Source organism: Micropterus salmoides, unplaced genomic scaffold (assembly GCF_014851395.1).
Source record: "Micropterus salmoides isolate LMB-PRFRI ecotype aquatic unplaced genomic scaffold, ASM1485139v1 Ms_hic_scaffold_1, whole genome shotgun sequence".
Lineage (NCBI taxonomy): Eukaryota > Metazoa > Chordata > Actinopteri > Centrarchiformes > Centrarchidae > Micropterus > Micropterus salmoides.
In genome coordinates, this window is record NW_024040040.1 from 19,603,412 (window position 1) to 19,620,471 (window position 17,060).

Below are 17,060 nucleotides of genomic sequence, written 5' to 3' on the forward strand. Positions count from 1 at the left end.
TATACTTCTCTATATACCACTCTCTTTATTATATTCATTTGCCCTTGTGCAATGTGGGCAACTGTAACACAGAATTTCCCTTCGGGGATCAATATATGTATTTCTGATTCTGAAGTCAAATTTGTTGTCCTGCAAAAGATCGTAGATCAGGGGACCCTTGTTCGTAAGCGAGCTAACAGCCCGACAGAGACAGGGCTGTAGCCAGGATTTTCCCCAGCTTACCTGGCTAAGTCAGCTAGCACACCATGATCAACAGCACGGTGGTGTTTTCTTGGCGGAAGAGGTGACGATGACCAGAAAGATTTTATTGATGAAGATGAAGTAATAATAACTACCATGGAAGTATTTCCAGAATAATGTACATAGGGCCTGATTTACTAAAGGTCTGTGTGAGTGAAAACGTGTGCAAACTTGATATCACCAGTAAATTTGCATGTAAGCTGATCTGATCACGGTGTGCACGCAGAATGACGTCTTTCAAAAGCACAAGATAGCACCTGTTGTTCATTTACTACTTTTGTCTTGATGAATATGCAATTTGGGGTGTAACAAGCAAATACATTTATTTACTACATGCAATGTGATCTACCAAGCCTAAACGCAATTTCACACAGCCTCTGTATTTAATACGTTTGAAAGGAAGGTGCAAACCACCAAGTGTTGTGCAGAGATGGCTTCTGTTATTGTTGCCAGAAGGAGACACAGCCATAATGAAAGAATATGTATGAACAATATTAGATAATATTATTCTATATCCAATGTATAGAAATAAAATCATTCTTTCAATGAACTATATGAATAGAATTATTTTTTAATTTTCCTTTAGCTTTGGCAATACTGTTGTATTAACATTCATGCCAATAAAGCAAATTTCGTTTAGACCTGACTTCTTTTCTCCGTGAGATGGAAGAATTTAGAAAGTTGCGTGGCACTGCGGCGAGCCCCCAACTGCAGTAGTGCACGGATCACGCGTAAAATTCATCCAGCCAGAGGGAACGATCATCAACTGTTTACAGCGTGCCGGTCTAAATAGCGACACAACCCATTGTAGGTATCACAGAAGGAATGGGGCGTACAGAGTCAGGACCAGGAGATCACGGAGCGACCGGACACGGTGCGGACAGTTGGCGATTGTTCCCTCTGGCTGGAAGAAGCACGAGCTGCATTTCCTCACGTCTGGGTCATTCCAGCAAACTGTATCTGTTTCTGCTGAGGTTTCCCAAAGCAGTTTTTCCAGGTGGCTGGCCCAAGTACTTAGTTCAATCTCAAGCAGGATGGGCAGGTACATACGATTTCCACATACTCGGGACGCACTGAATGAAACAAACCAAGGTTTTTATGCAGTGGCTGCTTTCCCTCCCGACTCTCCATGGCAGAAATCATTAAAACACGCAAAACCCTCATTTAAATACTCCCACCTCCATTGTGTTTGCTCCTGTTGTCATCTACGCAATAATTCTTAGTAAATCACCCATAACAGGTTGCACGTGCAAAATTTTAGAATGCACACGCAATTTAGTAGGCTACTCTTTATGAATGCTTTTTGTACAGGGCCCCTGATGAAAAATGTATGTAATAAAACATAAGTAGTATAGAACTACATATCATTTAAGCACATCATGTTTTTATGTACAAAGTACTTTCTCAAATACTTCCTTCAATTTTATTAGTGAAAAAAGGTTGAAATGGCAGATGGTACCCATTCATTTAGAAATATGGTCTTGAGTCTATTGAGTCAGAATCAGTTTAAAAAAAATAAAAATTAATTTGTGAAATAAACCCCCAAAACCCGGCAGAAACAGCCTGTGTACAGAGCTGTTGTGACTGAACTCACCTTCGTACAACCAGTCGGCAAGTCCATTGAAGATGACTCCCTCCATCCCAGAGGAGGTGATTCTCAGGGAGTTACTCCTCACGTCTGACTGGTAGTAGATGTTGTTCTCAAAGATGTAGATCTAAAGACAAAGAAAATATCAGTTGTTCACTCACAGTCATGCATGAGCACATACCTATGTTTATTTTGTTAGTTGTGTTCCTCACCGCTCTTTTTCACTTCCTGAATCTGAGTTTTTGCTCGTCCGTTCAATTTGTTTTAGTTTTTGATTTCCTCTCTGATGAGATTTTTTTTTTTATATTAAAGCCGCTGCATGGTTATCTCACCACGCAGCAAACGTGTGTGTGTTTACTCTACTCCTTCCATCAGTGTTTTAATATTTGCATTCGATCAGCCCGACACATCCTGCATGTTCGCCAAATATCCTCCTGAAATCATTTTTCTCCTGCACGGAAAGCATTTCACCTTTTTTATTTATTTCCCCCAGCTCTGTTGAATATCCATTAGTCACACAGCAGCCATTTTGGAAAACTGAGCTTTCATACTGCTGAGTACCAAAAGATACATGTCTGAATCTTAGTCAGTTATCCAATCAGACATAAAAGGTCAGCCTCAAAAGGATGCTGCAACCCAAACATAGAAATATTAGAATAAAAATAGCTGCCACACAAACGTAAGGAACTGCTAATAAAAGGACAGAAACAACAAAGCTTTCTTTTATTAAATAACTATGAAAACTATTTATCTTCTGAGATTATAAATGATCCCAGATTGACAATCAGAAGTATTACCAATGGATTACCATTACAAATGGATTAGGCCAAATATTTATTCTGAAATATAACACTGGTATTTAGCAATTAGCTAACAAATTTTGTAAGAGAGGGTACTTCCAAAGATATTGAAAACTTTAGATAGTGTGATGTCTCCTTATTTCTTTTGTTTATATTACAATTTCCTGGAAAGAACAATTTTATACTAAGCTTCTAGGAATGAAGATAAGAATGGGGGAATGTTTATGAGCAGTTATTGACTTCTTAATGACAGAAAACCCTTATTAGGTTCTTGCACATCCACCCAGGAGATGATGATTACTTTGCTTGAGTAATCCTGCTCTGTGTACAGACCGCGTTTGATTGACTCCTCTCTAAATCTCTGTTGTACATGTTAGACCAATTACACCTTTATTATTCTCATTAGCACATGTTAGTCTTATTAGTTTGCAGAGATTGTGTAATTTGTGTAATAACTTTTTCCCAGAGTTTTTCACTTTTGACCTGAGCATAAGACAAACAAAAAAGAAAACATCTGTGTGTGTTTGTATGTGCAGGAATCCTTCTTCTCTTTATATTTGGATCTTTGTTTATATACAGTTCACTCTTGCAACTCCATATCAGAGTTGTATTTAGTTACTGCTAATGAAGACCTGAACTTTCCTAATGCTGCTCCTTCACATTAAAACTAGCAACACACTGGCTGGCTTTTATTGTGGGTTTTTTTTTCAATAGTTTTTTCAACAAGAAGTTGTTCTGAGGTCAAATAAAGTAGTTATATATATTTTCTAATCTTTGGTAAATAAAAAACAGTGTTGGGATAAATTTTATGTGTTAAACACAGTCTTCATTTTTCATTGCAGTGAGATCCTTAATAAACTATTATGAAAACCTGTAAAATAAAGTGTCACCTATACTTTCTTGGCTCAAATAACACTAGATCTGGTGCAGAAGTCCTCACTCATCTGTATACGAGACATCATGTGTGTAATGTAAAGCTGGAATTAGGTCAGTGGCAGAGCAGACTGACTCTAAGACAAGCAGAGAAACAGGCAGACACAGCTCAGTGAGGATGTAAACAGAGCCTATACTGTAAAAACAGGAAGAAAAGAAGATCATTGTTGGATCAAATCCCTCCGGAGAGACGAGGCAGCATGAATTTATAAACAGACAGTGAGGAGAGGAAAAGATGGAGAAGCAACAGCAAGAATCACATAAACACAAACACGCAGCCTTACCAGCTGTTGTCCTTGTCTTCCCCAAGCAGCGTGTTGGAGCACTGCGTTCTGAACCTCCGGAGGGTTCAGCTCCCAAACCTCCCTGATACACAAACGCACACATGTTAGAAATCACCATCTGCTTCTGAATGCCACCGTGTGCATCAGGTGCTTGCAAACATGACAAAGGTAAACCTCACCTCGTGTATATGTTGTAAATGATGAAAGATGCCGTGTATGAATATCTGTACATCTGCAACGAGAATTCAACTCATCACATACAATGCAAAGTCCATTTGTGATACCCCCCGTGGCAGCGTCAGCCTCTCTAAATCAAGAAAAGACATGAAGCTTAAGACGTCCGCATGGAGGAACTGGAGCAGCTAATAACTAACAAAAACAAAACTGGGTTTATATAAACAGAAAACAATGGAACCAACAATTTAAACACAATTTTTAAAAATATATATTTATTATATATTATTGCTTAAAGTTGTGTGAAATGGGTTTTATTTCTCAAAAGGATAATGTCTCAAGCTTTGCAGATAAAAACAACTTTTACTCAACCCCTTAACATCCAGTGTTTATTTCCCCTTTTATTTCCCCCAAAGTAGCTTTGTAACACTGTCTGACAGTTCCATATGTATTCTGTATCAGCTTGTGCCAGCTCTGCATGAAAGCTATATGTTTACACTCAATCAAATATTCAGCCTGACCTATTTATAGAAATCAACACTTTTTTTAAGGCCCAAATCCCCAAGACTTTCTCCTTTCCTTCACTGCCAGGTGAACTGTGCTATGTGTGTCCCACACAGCTGATTTCCCTTCACGCATGGCGAAGCATTAACTGAAAGAAATTCAATTGAGAGTCACTAAAAATCTCAGGAAGTTGTGCTACTTGTACCTCAGAGGGATTTTGCTATGCCCTGGCAACAAATACAACTGGAGTGCAATCAATTAAGCCTTATTATGCAGAAGAGAAGTGGAGTGAAATGTGCAGAAGATAATGCAGAAGAAATCAGTGTTTCTGTATATACAGACTTTTTTCTATAATTAAACATGCGTCCATTTCATTGAGATGCCCTTAAGATGTGGTTTGGATCTGGCAATTTTTACAGAATATACTGCAGGACACACAAACGTCCTCCTCTGGTGTTTCAGCTGCTGCAGTGTTTCTAAACCTGAGCCTGGATCCATCTGTTTGCAAACAAATCTAAAAATCAATGGAAAAACCTTGACTTTGAGGAGCCTCATGGTGGACAGCTGAATGGTATGACACACACACAAAAAAACACTATTTATCAAGAATACACAAAGAGCAAATGCACAAGCAGCACAAACCCCACAAGTAAAGGCAACAAAACAGAAACACAACAAACACACCTGTCCAATGCAGGGAGAACTGTTAAGTTAAGTGTTCGGTCCAGCATCTGACGCCAAAGCATCAAAGTTAATCTTTTAAACTAAAGTCTATTTGAATTTAAGAAAGAGAAAATGGCAAAGTTCAAGTGATTTTGATTTATTGTTGTGGGTTGGAGAAGCACTTTAATTTGAAACTCACCTGCTTGACATCATAAGCAAAGAGCGCATACTTCAGATCTGCAGAGAGCGAGTACTTTGCCACCTTGAAGGCCACCTTACAAAGGAAAACGTAGATTTTTAGACTCAACACTTTTCTTTGTAGACTTTTCTTTATTTCACAATGATTTTGTTAAACAGAAGAAACTGATACATTAAGTGGAAAGCAATACTACAAACAAATACGTACAATAAATAAGTAAATGATAAGTAGATAACTTATATAAATGAACAAATATGCAAGTGAGCAAACAAGGACACACTGTTAGATGTTTATTAGCTACTTAGAAATAACAATTACCACTGAGTTTAGAGTGTTAGCATTTGTACTACCGAGGTACAGCTGATGAGTTTTGCAGGTATTTAGTCAGAAAACATGAATTGTTTTACCACTTTGGGTACAAATGAGAAAGACTGGTTGGCAGCAGAGTCTTGTCATGTTTTTATATGAAGAATTCATAGACAAAAAAGAAAACACTGATGAATCAAATATATGCTTCCTGAACGGAAGAGAAATACATCATAAGAAAAGAAAGAGGTGCATCTTGGTGATTTATAAAGCTCTTCTGTCTGCTTTCATTGTTTATATTTCCAGCTTTCATCCCATGACAACGACAAAAAAGGCAGCATGAAACTAATCTTGCAACTAAAGGCCAGAAAACCACGCGGGAGCCACGGAGGGTTTTGACATTTCTGGGAGAGGACGGGGTGGTCGACATTTCAAAAGATGTCCAGAGTCACTTTTCAACTGTTGTGCAGTGAGACGGAACAATTAGTAAGACCTTAAAAAACATGTGTTATTTAAAAATGAGATTATTTCTCTCTTGGACGCTCTTCTTTTGTTGCCTGAAAATGTCTCCTATTTGTTTTTTGTGTAATAACTCAAATCTCCAGCTATTTTTCCAGCAGTGATGAAAGCTGTGCAGCCAGACAGTGTGTTCAGTTCGCAATTTTGGGGTTGGGACGTATCAGTGACTTCCCAACAATAAGCCCACCTCTGCTTTTTGAATTCGCTTGCATAGTTTGACGAGCTTACTGCGGGGCTTCAAATCCTCATCAAATCCCCTTATGCAACCATTAAAAGCACAAGCTATAATCGTGTGGGACAATTCTGAAAAGAGGGAGGCAGGAAAGGAGCCAAAGCCCTTCAAAGAAACATTTTTATTAAAAAAGGTGTTCTACAGAGAAGGCAAGAGGCTGAGAGTAAAAGGTTTATGGTTTATGGAGTATGAGTGTCATGGAATTGCAGGATTATAATGATGTATTAGAAAACAGCTAAATTTGTCCTGCTTTTATTAAACGTTAGTATTCCTGGTTAAATTGTAAAGCATCTAAAGGATGTTTAGTTTACAAATACTGACATATTTTGTTGTTCCTGAACACCACGTCCTCGCCTAAACGTCAAAAGAGGTAGATTGTCCCAAAACGACATATACATCCGTTAGAAAGCACAACGATGTATACAACTGTTCCCCAAAATGACAAGTACAAACGTTGGCAAGTACCAGTCCAGCGAAAGGCGTACCAGACCTTATGTAAGTCAGGTGACCTAAGTCAAATGATATTTAAAACATGGTAAACCTTGTGAAACGCTTGTAGTTTGGTTAGGTTTAGGAAAAGATCGTGGTACGTACAATACGTATGTCACACAACAAAAGTCACATATGAAATGTTATTTCACTTAAAACTTTAAATATGTCAACTTTGACTTTCTTTCAACGGGACTCGAAACCTCAGTCTTCTGAGTGAAAGCCCTAAGTTTCCTTCTCACGTCCATGCACCCTCCTTACACTGACTTAGTTGCTCTTTATTCTACGTTACCTGACTTCTTCCGCCACAAAACTTAAATATGAGTGGTAATAAGCTGCTGCATAATGGACGTTCTGGTTTACATTCATTAAAGTAAATTCATTAAAGTAAATTCATTTTGCGGTTTACTTTAAGTTGGTCACAAATGTGATCACTTTACTAACTGTTAAGTGATTTGGCTGCATTACAAGCAGGCATAATCTAAATTAATGTTTCAAACTGAATCGCTCTCTTTCCGGTAATTGTGCTGAGACGAGGTGAGTTTAGGTGAGCGGTCTTAAAGCCTGAGCACCTCACAGACAGTGCAGACAGCTGGGTACACAACGCTCTCAGCAGGATATTATCATATTCTGATTCTGCAGGTAACCGCCGGCAGGTCTGACATGTTTCCTGCAGCTCTGGGGATCCAATCACACCAGCAAGACAAGGAGAGAGCAGCTCGGTCTCTTCTTTTAAAGAATAGTGCTGAGGACTGGCCGGCAGCAATGTTAAGAGGCCTGTTCCCACATATACTATGCATATACCTCTGTCTTTTTTATGGAGCCCCAGATAAAAAAAATACAAATCTCTTTTGGAGCGCTGTCTACTTTATTTTCATCATTTTGTAACTTTAAAATCTTTGGAAGAGTCTTGTAAATAGCTATGTTTTGAAGAGTATATAAAATACCAATAATCCTGTGAAAAAAAGTTACCAATATTGATCGGGTTTTACAGCAGCAGTCACATCAGATGGATGCATGGATGTACACAAGTAGTTTTAGAAAAGGTTTTACCAACCTATATCAAGTTTTACGTGTTTTATTATGTTTTATGTAGTATTGTGGATATTCAAGCCTGCATGCATTGTATTTAATGCCTGACTGCAAGACACTTTCCCCTCAGGGAAATAAAATAAGAATATAAAATATGATAAATAAGAAAAAACTATTTTTCTGATATATGATCTGCTATATATTAAGGGAAGGCAGAAGAGGTAACTGAGCAGGCAGAGTTTAAATAAATGACTGTCACTGAAATTGGAATTTTATCAGGTTAGCATTTATGCGCTATCACAAGTAATGCAACCCCACACACGCGTCATCTAAAACTGTTGCAAAGGTGCTTAAATTCACTGCTTTGCAGCAACTGGACACAAATTCTAAAGTAGTGAAATAATCATGAGATGACAGAAGAGGATTAGGGCCACATGTGAAAAATGTATTTCAGAATAACTCAGAACTCAAAACACATTTTGTGTTTTATGTGGCTCTAATCCTCTTCCGTATAGGATTAGATTATATCATGTTGATGTAATAATTAACAAAAGCTTAGAAAAAGGGGGTATAAAACGTACAAATGTGCTGTTGCTCAGGATGACTTCCGTCTCGTTCAAGGCGAAGTTAAACTTGATGACGTGGCCGTCGCGGTTCCTGTACACCAACTCGGAATCTGAGAGAGGAAACACAGAAACATTAATAGCAGGATATCACATCAAAATCACGGAGCTGCACATAAGGACCAACTGAACTGAACTGTGAGGCTGCAGAAGGTGATCTCACCTAATAAAAGCAATACTACATTACTATACAGGTGTATGTGTAAATGTATGTGTGAATTTGTATGTGAATGTTGTCAGTTATCCAGGTCACAGTTATGGATTAATATTATTATTATAGATATGTGTGAATTTGTACCAATGCAGTATGAGATTTCAGTAGAGCTGCAGAGGGCTGAACTGCAACAGGTGGTACTAATTGTGCTCATTAGACTCGTGCTGGTTAGACTTGCTTTTAGTTGAGTTTGTAAGTTTGAAACCTAACTAACATGTTTTAGACTCACATAAGGAAAACGTCTCAGGTTACTTATGTAACCCTTGTTCCCCGAGAAGGGGAACAAGACACTGAGTCGGTGACAACACTATGGGAACGCCTCTGGGCGTGGCAGGGCTGAAATCATGAATGAAACTACTCCAATCCTATTGGCGTTGCTAGAACCTCGGGATCCCTTGGATTTCACCCTGCCGGCGTGTGACGGCGTAACTGGAGGCGTATATAAGCACGCCGGCACACCGGACACATTAGCTCTTTGCTATGAAGCAAGGCACTCCAGGCGGGGTGAGGTGTGGCGGACCGACGCAGTGTCTCGTTCCCCTTCTCGGGGAACAAGGGTTACATACGTAACCCAAGACGTTCCCCTTCGAGGGAACTCGAACTGCGTCGGTCACGACACTATGGGAACGAGATACCCACTATGCCACGCCTCCGCCTCCGACTGCCCCCCAGCGTGCAGTAACCCGTAGGCACGACTAAGAGGAGAGTGCACGGGTGCCGGGTGCAGAAGGAAGGTCCAGACTGTAAAACCGGATGAAAGTGTGAGGAGTGGCCCAGCCAGCTGCCTCCCCGGGGCAAACTCCAGGCATTGAGGAGAAACCTCACTCCTCAGAAAGGTGATAGAAAGGAGAAAGGGTCAGGTGCTTGGCCTCAGCCGACTCCAGGGGTTCGAAGGGGGCCTCAGCCAGTGCTTCGAGAACCACTGCCAGGTCCCAAGTGGGAAACCTGGAACGAGTCACGGGTCTCATCCTCCGGGCTCCACGGAGGAAGCGCACGACCAGTGGAAGCCTCCCCAGAGGCCCGTCCCTCAGAGGGGCGTGGAACGCTGCCATATACCTTGAGTGTGGATGGGGAAAGGCCAGCAGAGAAACGGTCCTGGAGGAACTCCAGTACCATAGTCACCGGGCAGGTAACTGGGTCCACCGCCCGTTCTCTACACATTCCACTTCAGGCTGTACATCCTTCTCTTGGACGGGGCTCTCACAGCGTCTCGACTGTTCCCGCCGTCAGGCCCGCCTCAAGGAACTGGGCCCTCTCAGGGGCCAGACCCACAGTCTCCACAGGGCGGGGCAAGGGTGAAAGACCTGGCCCTCCGCCTGAGACAGCAGGTCCCTCCTCAGGGGGACCTGCCATGGCGGGCCCTCGAGGAGCGATATTATGTCAGAGAACCGGGGAAAACGGGGCTACTAGCAGTAGGCTGACACCGTCCTGATGGACCCGCTCCAGAACCCCCGGGAGCAGAGCGACTGGGGGAAAGGCATACAGACGCAGCCTCGGCCACGTCTGCACCATTGCATCCAGCCCTAGTGGGGGTGGGGGCGAGATGGAGAACCACAGGGGACAGTGCGTAGTCTCTCGAGACACAAACAAGTCCACGTCTATGGGGCCGAACCTTTCGCATAATAACTCCACCACGTGGGGGTGGAGTCTCCATTCCCCGGGCCTCAGCCCCTGTCTCGACAACCGGTCTGCTCCCTGATTCTGGGTCCAAGAGAAATGATGATCCTGCCAGGAGCCTCTCGCAAAGCGGCCGTCCATGACCGTGCCCCACCCCTGTCGAAATAATTGTCCGGCGACATGACGCTCCCAACACGGGACCCTGGGACAGAAACCAAGGCTTCCTCCATACTGACAGGGAACGAAGGCACCTGCTCGTAACCCGTATCAGACAGAACGGATTTCCCCTCGGGGAGATTCCCTTGGATTTTAACCACCACTGCAGGGCTCTCATGTGCAGCAGGCCAGACGGGATTACGCTGGACGCTGCCGCCATGAGACCCAACACCCTCTTAAAGTGTTTCACAGTGATGGTGCAGCCTAGCTTCATTCTGGTCACTGAGGACAAAATGGACCCGACGTGTGCAGGCGACAGGTGGGCCCGCATTATCGTTGAGTCCCACACCACCCCTAGGAACGTAGTCCGTTGGGCGGGCGTCAGCACGCTCTTCTTCACGTTGAGCCGCAGCCCCAAACGCTGAAGGTGGGCGAGGACGACATCTCGATGCCGAACCACTAACTCCCGAGACTGAGCCAAGATGAGCCAGTCGTCGATGTAGTTCAGTATGCGGACGCCTTGGAGCCTCATCGGGGCCAGAGCTGCATCCATGCATTTGGTGAACGTATGGAGATGTGGAAATATGCGTCCTAATAATAATAATAATAATAATCCTCGGATTGGATGTGACTGACGATGGTGGGGATGGTGGGCATCCTGAACCTTCTCAGGACCTTTTCCCCCGACCCCGGCGAGACTGAAGAACGGAGAGCCGTTGTCTCGGGGGGCTGTGGGCGAGAACGCCGCCTCGAGTCCCGGGTGCGCTGAGGGGGACCCCGAGAAGCGACACTGTGCCTCTGGCTCTGGCGGTAAGAGCTGGACGACGGCTGGGACCGTCTCTCTGCAGCCGTCGCCATCCTGGACCCAGACCAGCACCGGAGATACTGCTGGAACGCCTCCCCTTGCGTCCTGGCATGCTGAAACCTGCTGACGACGGCGTCCACCACCTCGCCAAAGAGGCCAGAGGTCGCGACCGGTGCATCGAGCAGGAAGGTCTTCTCCCTCACCTGGATGCCCGATAGGTTGAGCCACTGGTGCCGCTCCGTGGCCACCAGCGCCGACATGGAGTGGCCAATGGCGCGGGCCGTCTCTTTTGTGACTCGGAGAGACAAATCCATAGCTCTGCGGAGCTCAGCGATGTCCTCCTCAGAGGGGCCCCCTCCTGAGTCCATGTCCTTCAGAAGGTCGGCCTGGTATGCCTGCAAAACCGCCATCGTGTGCAGGCTCGCACCAGCCAAGCCCGCCGCCATGTACGCCTTGCCCACCAGAGCAGATGTCACGCGTCATGGCTTGTAGGCTCTTTAAGGGACGACGCAAGACCGGGCGAGAGATAGCTGGCCAAAGCATCCTCAGCCCGGGGCATCGTCCCATAACCGAAACCCTTAACACCCGCAACGTCTGCGCGGCGCCACAGGAAGCGCTCATCCAGCTTACTGGCAGCCTGTGTGTCTGGCACAGCCTGCGGCCAATCAAGCTGGAGCTTGCCCAATGCCCGTGTCACCACCTGCAAGAGCTCGTCATAGCTTGGCGCTGACTGATGACGTTGCTCCGGCTCCCGGAAGTCTTCCTCCTCCATAATGCTGAGCACATCCAGCTCCTCAGAGCCGGACAGCTGCAGCCTCTCTGGGCTTACACCTCGAGCGGGAGAAGCCGAAAAGCGGGCTCCCGAACGGGGAAGAGGGGAGTCGGAGCCAGCAGACGAGGAACGGGAAAAAGCCTCGGCAGTCCCGATGCCTTCGGAGATGTCGCGCTGGGAGCCCCATGACCGAAGCCGCTGCGCTGCCTCAGCGACCGCCAGGCCCGAGCCACGGGGAGAACGCATCCGGCCGTCTCCGGGAAAGAGAGCCGCATGGGACCTCAGCACCCTCAGGGGCAGGGCCTCGCAATGACCGCAAGCAGCCCCCTCGAGAGCTGCCTGGGCATGCGGCATCCCCAGACAGGAAACACACAGGGCATGAGTTTCCCCAGCCATGATGTAGCGCGGGCATGGAAAGACACACTGTCTGAACTGCTCACCGGCCATCGCCTCTGCTTCTCCTTCCAGGTAACTAGATCTTCTTGTGGTTGCTTTCTTCTGAGTAGTCTCAAACATGCCAGAGTGCCTGCTGAATAGAAAAAAGCTAATGTGTCCGGTGTGCCGGCGTGCTGAAATACGCCTCCAGTTACGCCGTCACACGCTACCGTTCTAGCAACGGCAATAGGATTGGAGTAGTTTCATTCATGATTTCAGCCCTGCCACGCCCAGAGGTGTTCCCATAGTGTCGTCACCGACGCAGTTCGAGTTCCCTCGAAGGGGAACTGAAATTATACTGCGTTTAATGCTTGAGACCTGGCTAATCACTTTAGGAGCAGGTGCATGTTAAACTATTCAGCTGGTAATCTCTGCCTGGTGCACACGAGAGGTTTTTCAAATCTTAACCAATTTTACAAACATGGGATACCACAGTTAGAATTAACTGATTTTTAATCAGGACCACGCACTTGGCGTTTATATTAAATGATGGCGCATCTCACAGAAACTCGCATGATCAAATGTGCTTTCAAACATACACAAACATGGAGGCAGTCGTCATCACCTAGTTGAACTTTATAGCGCAAGCAAATACACAACAGGCTGGTGACGCTTCCCGGTCAGCTCCCTCTCATTGGCTGTTTGTTTGATTTTGAATTGGTGTCTTTAATATGTCTGTAAACCCCTCACACTACAGATCATTTGGGCCGATAATCAGTTCCAACAAGCCTCGGCTTGGAAACATCCTAGCAATTGTCAGGAGGGGCGAATCGGACCAAAAAATCAGCCCAATTACCTTATAGTGTGCGGCCAGCATTAGACCTGTCATGATAAGAAAATCACAGGTGTAACTTAGATCATTTAGATTTATCAGGAAGCCAACACCAGAGCCCTGGTTCAACTAAGGTCAATGTCATTTGCTAAGTTTCTATCCAAATATTTTATATATATATATATATATATACACGTGTTTCCATCCACTATTACGCGAATATTAGATAGACAGCTGCTGGTGCTAATTCCCTAGTCAGGTGCCATTAAACCATAGCAGAAGAAGAGGGTGCAGCAGGATGACCTACTTCAATTATGTCAAACATTAAATAGTGAAAAGCAATGTAGAAAACACAATGGAAATATGAAGATGGGGTTTTTATCTGCAAATTTAAATTGTACATAAAAACAGGTGGATGGAAACCCACCTGCTAATTATGCTTTTCCTGCTATGGTGTAAACGTGTCTGAATGAATTTTAGTCTAATGCTGTGTTCATGTCACGTGGAAGTTACTTTACCAGTTTCTGCCTGTAAATGCTTACTTTTTTCTCCCCACATTTTTTGAAAGTGCCGATACATATCCACGACTTGAATCTAAATAATACAACTGTAAACATGTCTGCTAAGGTAAATAAGCCCTAACTTACATTTCTAAACACACACAGTTCCTCATACCACACATGGTCAAATCTGCCTCCAACCATAGCTTAATTAATAGATAATATAATTTCAGGGGATGGAGCTAAACTCCAGGGGATGAAATTAAACTCATCCTTGCTTAATTAAACTTCAATTAGAAACAAAATCAGGCATTCAACATCTGTATCAAATGAATCTGTAACAAACCCACACAGGTGTTTTCAGTTATTTTGACTGATTAAACTTCTGCTCTGTTGAAAGTTGAGAGGAGTAATGCTGGGAAATGTACATTAGATCATCAAAGTTCATCAAATAATCTGGTCAGGCTAGCATATACAGTACCAGTCCAGTGTGTCCAAATTTTTGACTAGTACCGCATATGATGGCAAAATGTGAGTGAAATCAATTTAGTGTAACTGGAATTTCTGTGATCACCAGATTCACTAGCAGAGACCAAATACACAATTTGCACAGTGCTTTCATGATGGAGAGTTTGCATGCTTTTATTTATGCCCCTCAATAATTCAAGAGGGTCCAACTGCAGACCTCCACTGTCAGGCCACTTCCGCTGCAGACCTACTCTGTCAGGCCGGTCAGGACAGGAAATACACGCAAAAACTACAAAATAAAAGTGTGCGATTTGACAGGAAACGCATTAAAAAATTATAAAGTTTAAGCACGTAGACGTAACGGGAAACTAGCAGGCTAATTTCTTAAATATAGCATATTGATTTGAGCCTATTCTACTTAGCACTTAACGTGCCAATGTAGCAACAAAGCCCACTGTATATCGCTTCAATCATTCAACTAGTAACAGTATCTTTTTTACAGGTACTACTTATTTATTCTGTCAAAATATGACGTTAACTCCGTCCATACAGCTAGCCACATCCATTCACAGAAAAACATTGTCATTGATTAAGAGTGTAATTAGCCTCTCTTCCAGTCATCTTAAAAGAAACACACACACACTTCTCATTCATAATTTACCTTTGAAGAGTAATATACTATGGCATTTTACTGCTATCAGCTGAATTTAATAAGAAAAACAGACAACTGTGGAAACTGGACTACAATTTGAGCTTCATGAGAGTCTGTAGTATAACGAACGTTACCGGACTTCATTGCTCATTACGTGGTCAACACTTTCTCTCACACACAGCAGCCCACTACTTGACCCAGATGTGTGTGATACTCATAAAGTTCAAGTTTTAAAAGCCTGAAACAAACCAACAAAGACTAATGCTCAAGGAGAGACCGCAAATCCGCCCTTTATGGTATCATATTAATTATTAGGGGAGACCGGGTATGGTTGTAACATGGGGAGAGTTGTAACAACAACAATTCCAACAAAACAACAAATAGAGATAAGATAGGTGTTAGGTGATCATTTCAGTATTTACCTACTTCCTCCCCAATCAGGCATGGTGGTTATCAAGTCTGGAAAGAGGTGCATTCAGAATATATAGTGAAAAAACTGATTTTGAGGTAAGAAAGTAAAGTTTTTGACCAAGACTACTTTTTGTTTAGTATCTATACTATTGCAGATAGAATTGTTTGACTTATATCAGATTGAAATATAGTTTCTTAGGCAACATGTGATGCATTTTTTCCTTTCTAATTTCAAACCACTGTGGTAATACAGCTAGCTAGCTAAACATTGGCTGACAGGGGTGTTACAACCATCCATGATACATAAAACTAGATACTTTCTTGATTTTAATATTTTCCAGATTGCCCTATGCAGTCTGGGCCCACCAAACCCACACTCTACGGTTACCAGCATTAATTTGTTAGCACTGTGACCAGTACTCTCCATTCACATGCTGTACACATGTTGGCGTATGTATCGTCACTCGACCTTTTCCATACTCAGTCTTCGCTGGAGGAGAGGGTAGAAAAGTGTATGGGCAGCTTGTGAGAAGTGCCTGTGTGCAAGAAAAAGTCCCGGTACGCCAAAGAATAAAATATAGAAGTGCTGGTATACGTACTGGTGAATACTGGCCCACTTCAAGCACTGAATGTGACTCTGAATAAGAATATACACACATTGACACACACACACACGCACACACACACCTCTTTTTAGTTAGACCTAAGGATGTACAGAGATGTTCTTTAATTAATTACATTTTAGTAGTAAGTTTATTAAGTATAATTTTAAGTAAGTTTATTCTATAGATAAATTTACATACACATACTGTACATGCGCGTGAGTCATCAGACAAAGTCTGTTACAGCAAGAGAGAAACATTGTTCTTTGATATCACTACCTGTTTTGGAAGCTTATCATATAGTGTGGCGTCTATTTTTTATTCTTTTGTGTGATTGTTACAACTTACCCCAGCATGTGTTACAACCTACCCCGCTATTGGGGTAGGTTGTAACAAGGGAACACATTGCATTTGACATCAACTCACAAGGTCTGTGATATTCTTGTAGAGGACTGAATTGGTGCCATTTGTAGTGAACATATGTGGGTACTTTGTATAAAAATTTGAGAACTCTAGCTAAAAAATTCAGTGAGTTATAGTTGCTGAAGCAAAAAGTGTTACAACCATACCCGGTCTCCCGTAATCATGTCGTAATGACATTCATGCGGTGCGCAGCATAGTTCGTTTGGAAAACGTGTTTGTGTTTATCTTATTAATATATTGTACATTTGTCATTAAAAATAATGGTTGTTGGTAAATGAATTACTGACCCCCACAGATGCATGATTAAGAGCTCAGACCGTAACTAGAACCCTGCTGGACTATGTGGACTATCAAACTCTACAATCCCTAAAAATGAACACGCATGCAATACAACATGCACCCCTGTATCGATAATTTTGTAAATATCCACTTTTTAAAAATTAAGGGACAATAGCCTACTGCAATAATACTTTTACTTTATTCACTGTACACACACAGATTACACAGTTAGAAAAGGAATTGATTAGATTTTCATTATCCAAAACATTTTTAAAAAGTCTGAATGCATGGGTCATGGCATGTTATATCAAAATATCCACCACTATCAATATTTGTACATCTAAATGACGCAAATTAGGATATGCCAA

At 42.9% G+C, this 17,060-nt stretch overlaps 1 protein-coding gene across 2 annotated transcripts in view; it reads right to left on the reverse strand.

Moving 5' to 3' along the window:
- Nucleotides 1–17,060, reverse strand: part of LOC119905037 (inactive dipeptidyl peptidase 10-like) — a 122,363-nt gene that overhangs the window by 43,046 nt on the left and 62,257 nt on the right. For both annotated transcript variants that reach the window (XM_038721724.1, XM_038721729.1), the window contains exons 4-8: nt 8,545–8,639; nt 5,386–5,460; nt 4,025–4,077; nt 3,846–3,927; nt 1,835–1,955 (exon numbers count right to left, since the gene is read on the reverse strand). In XM_038721724.1, the coding sequence (XP_038577652.1) occupies nt 1,835–1,955; nt 3,846–3,927; nt 4,025–4,077; nt 5,386–5,460; nt 8,545–8,639 (426 nt within the window). The remainder of the gene's footprint in view (nt 1–1,834; nt 1,956–3,845; nt 3,928–4,024; nt 4,078–5,385; nt 5,461–8,544; nt 8,640–17,060) is intronic.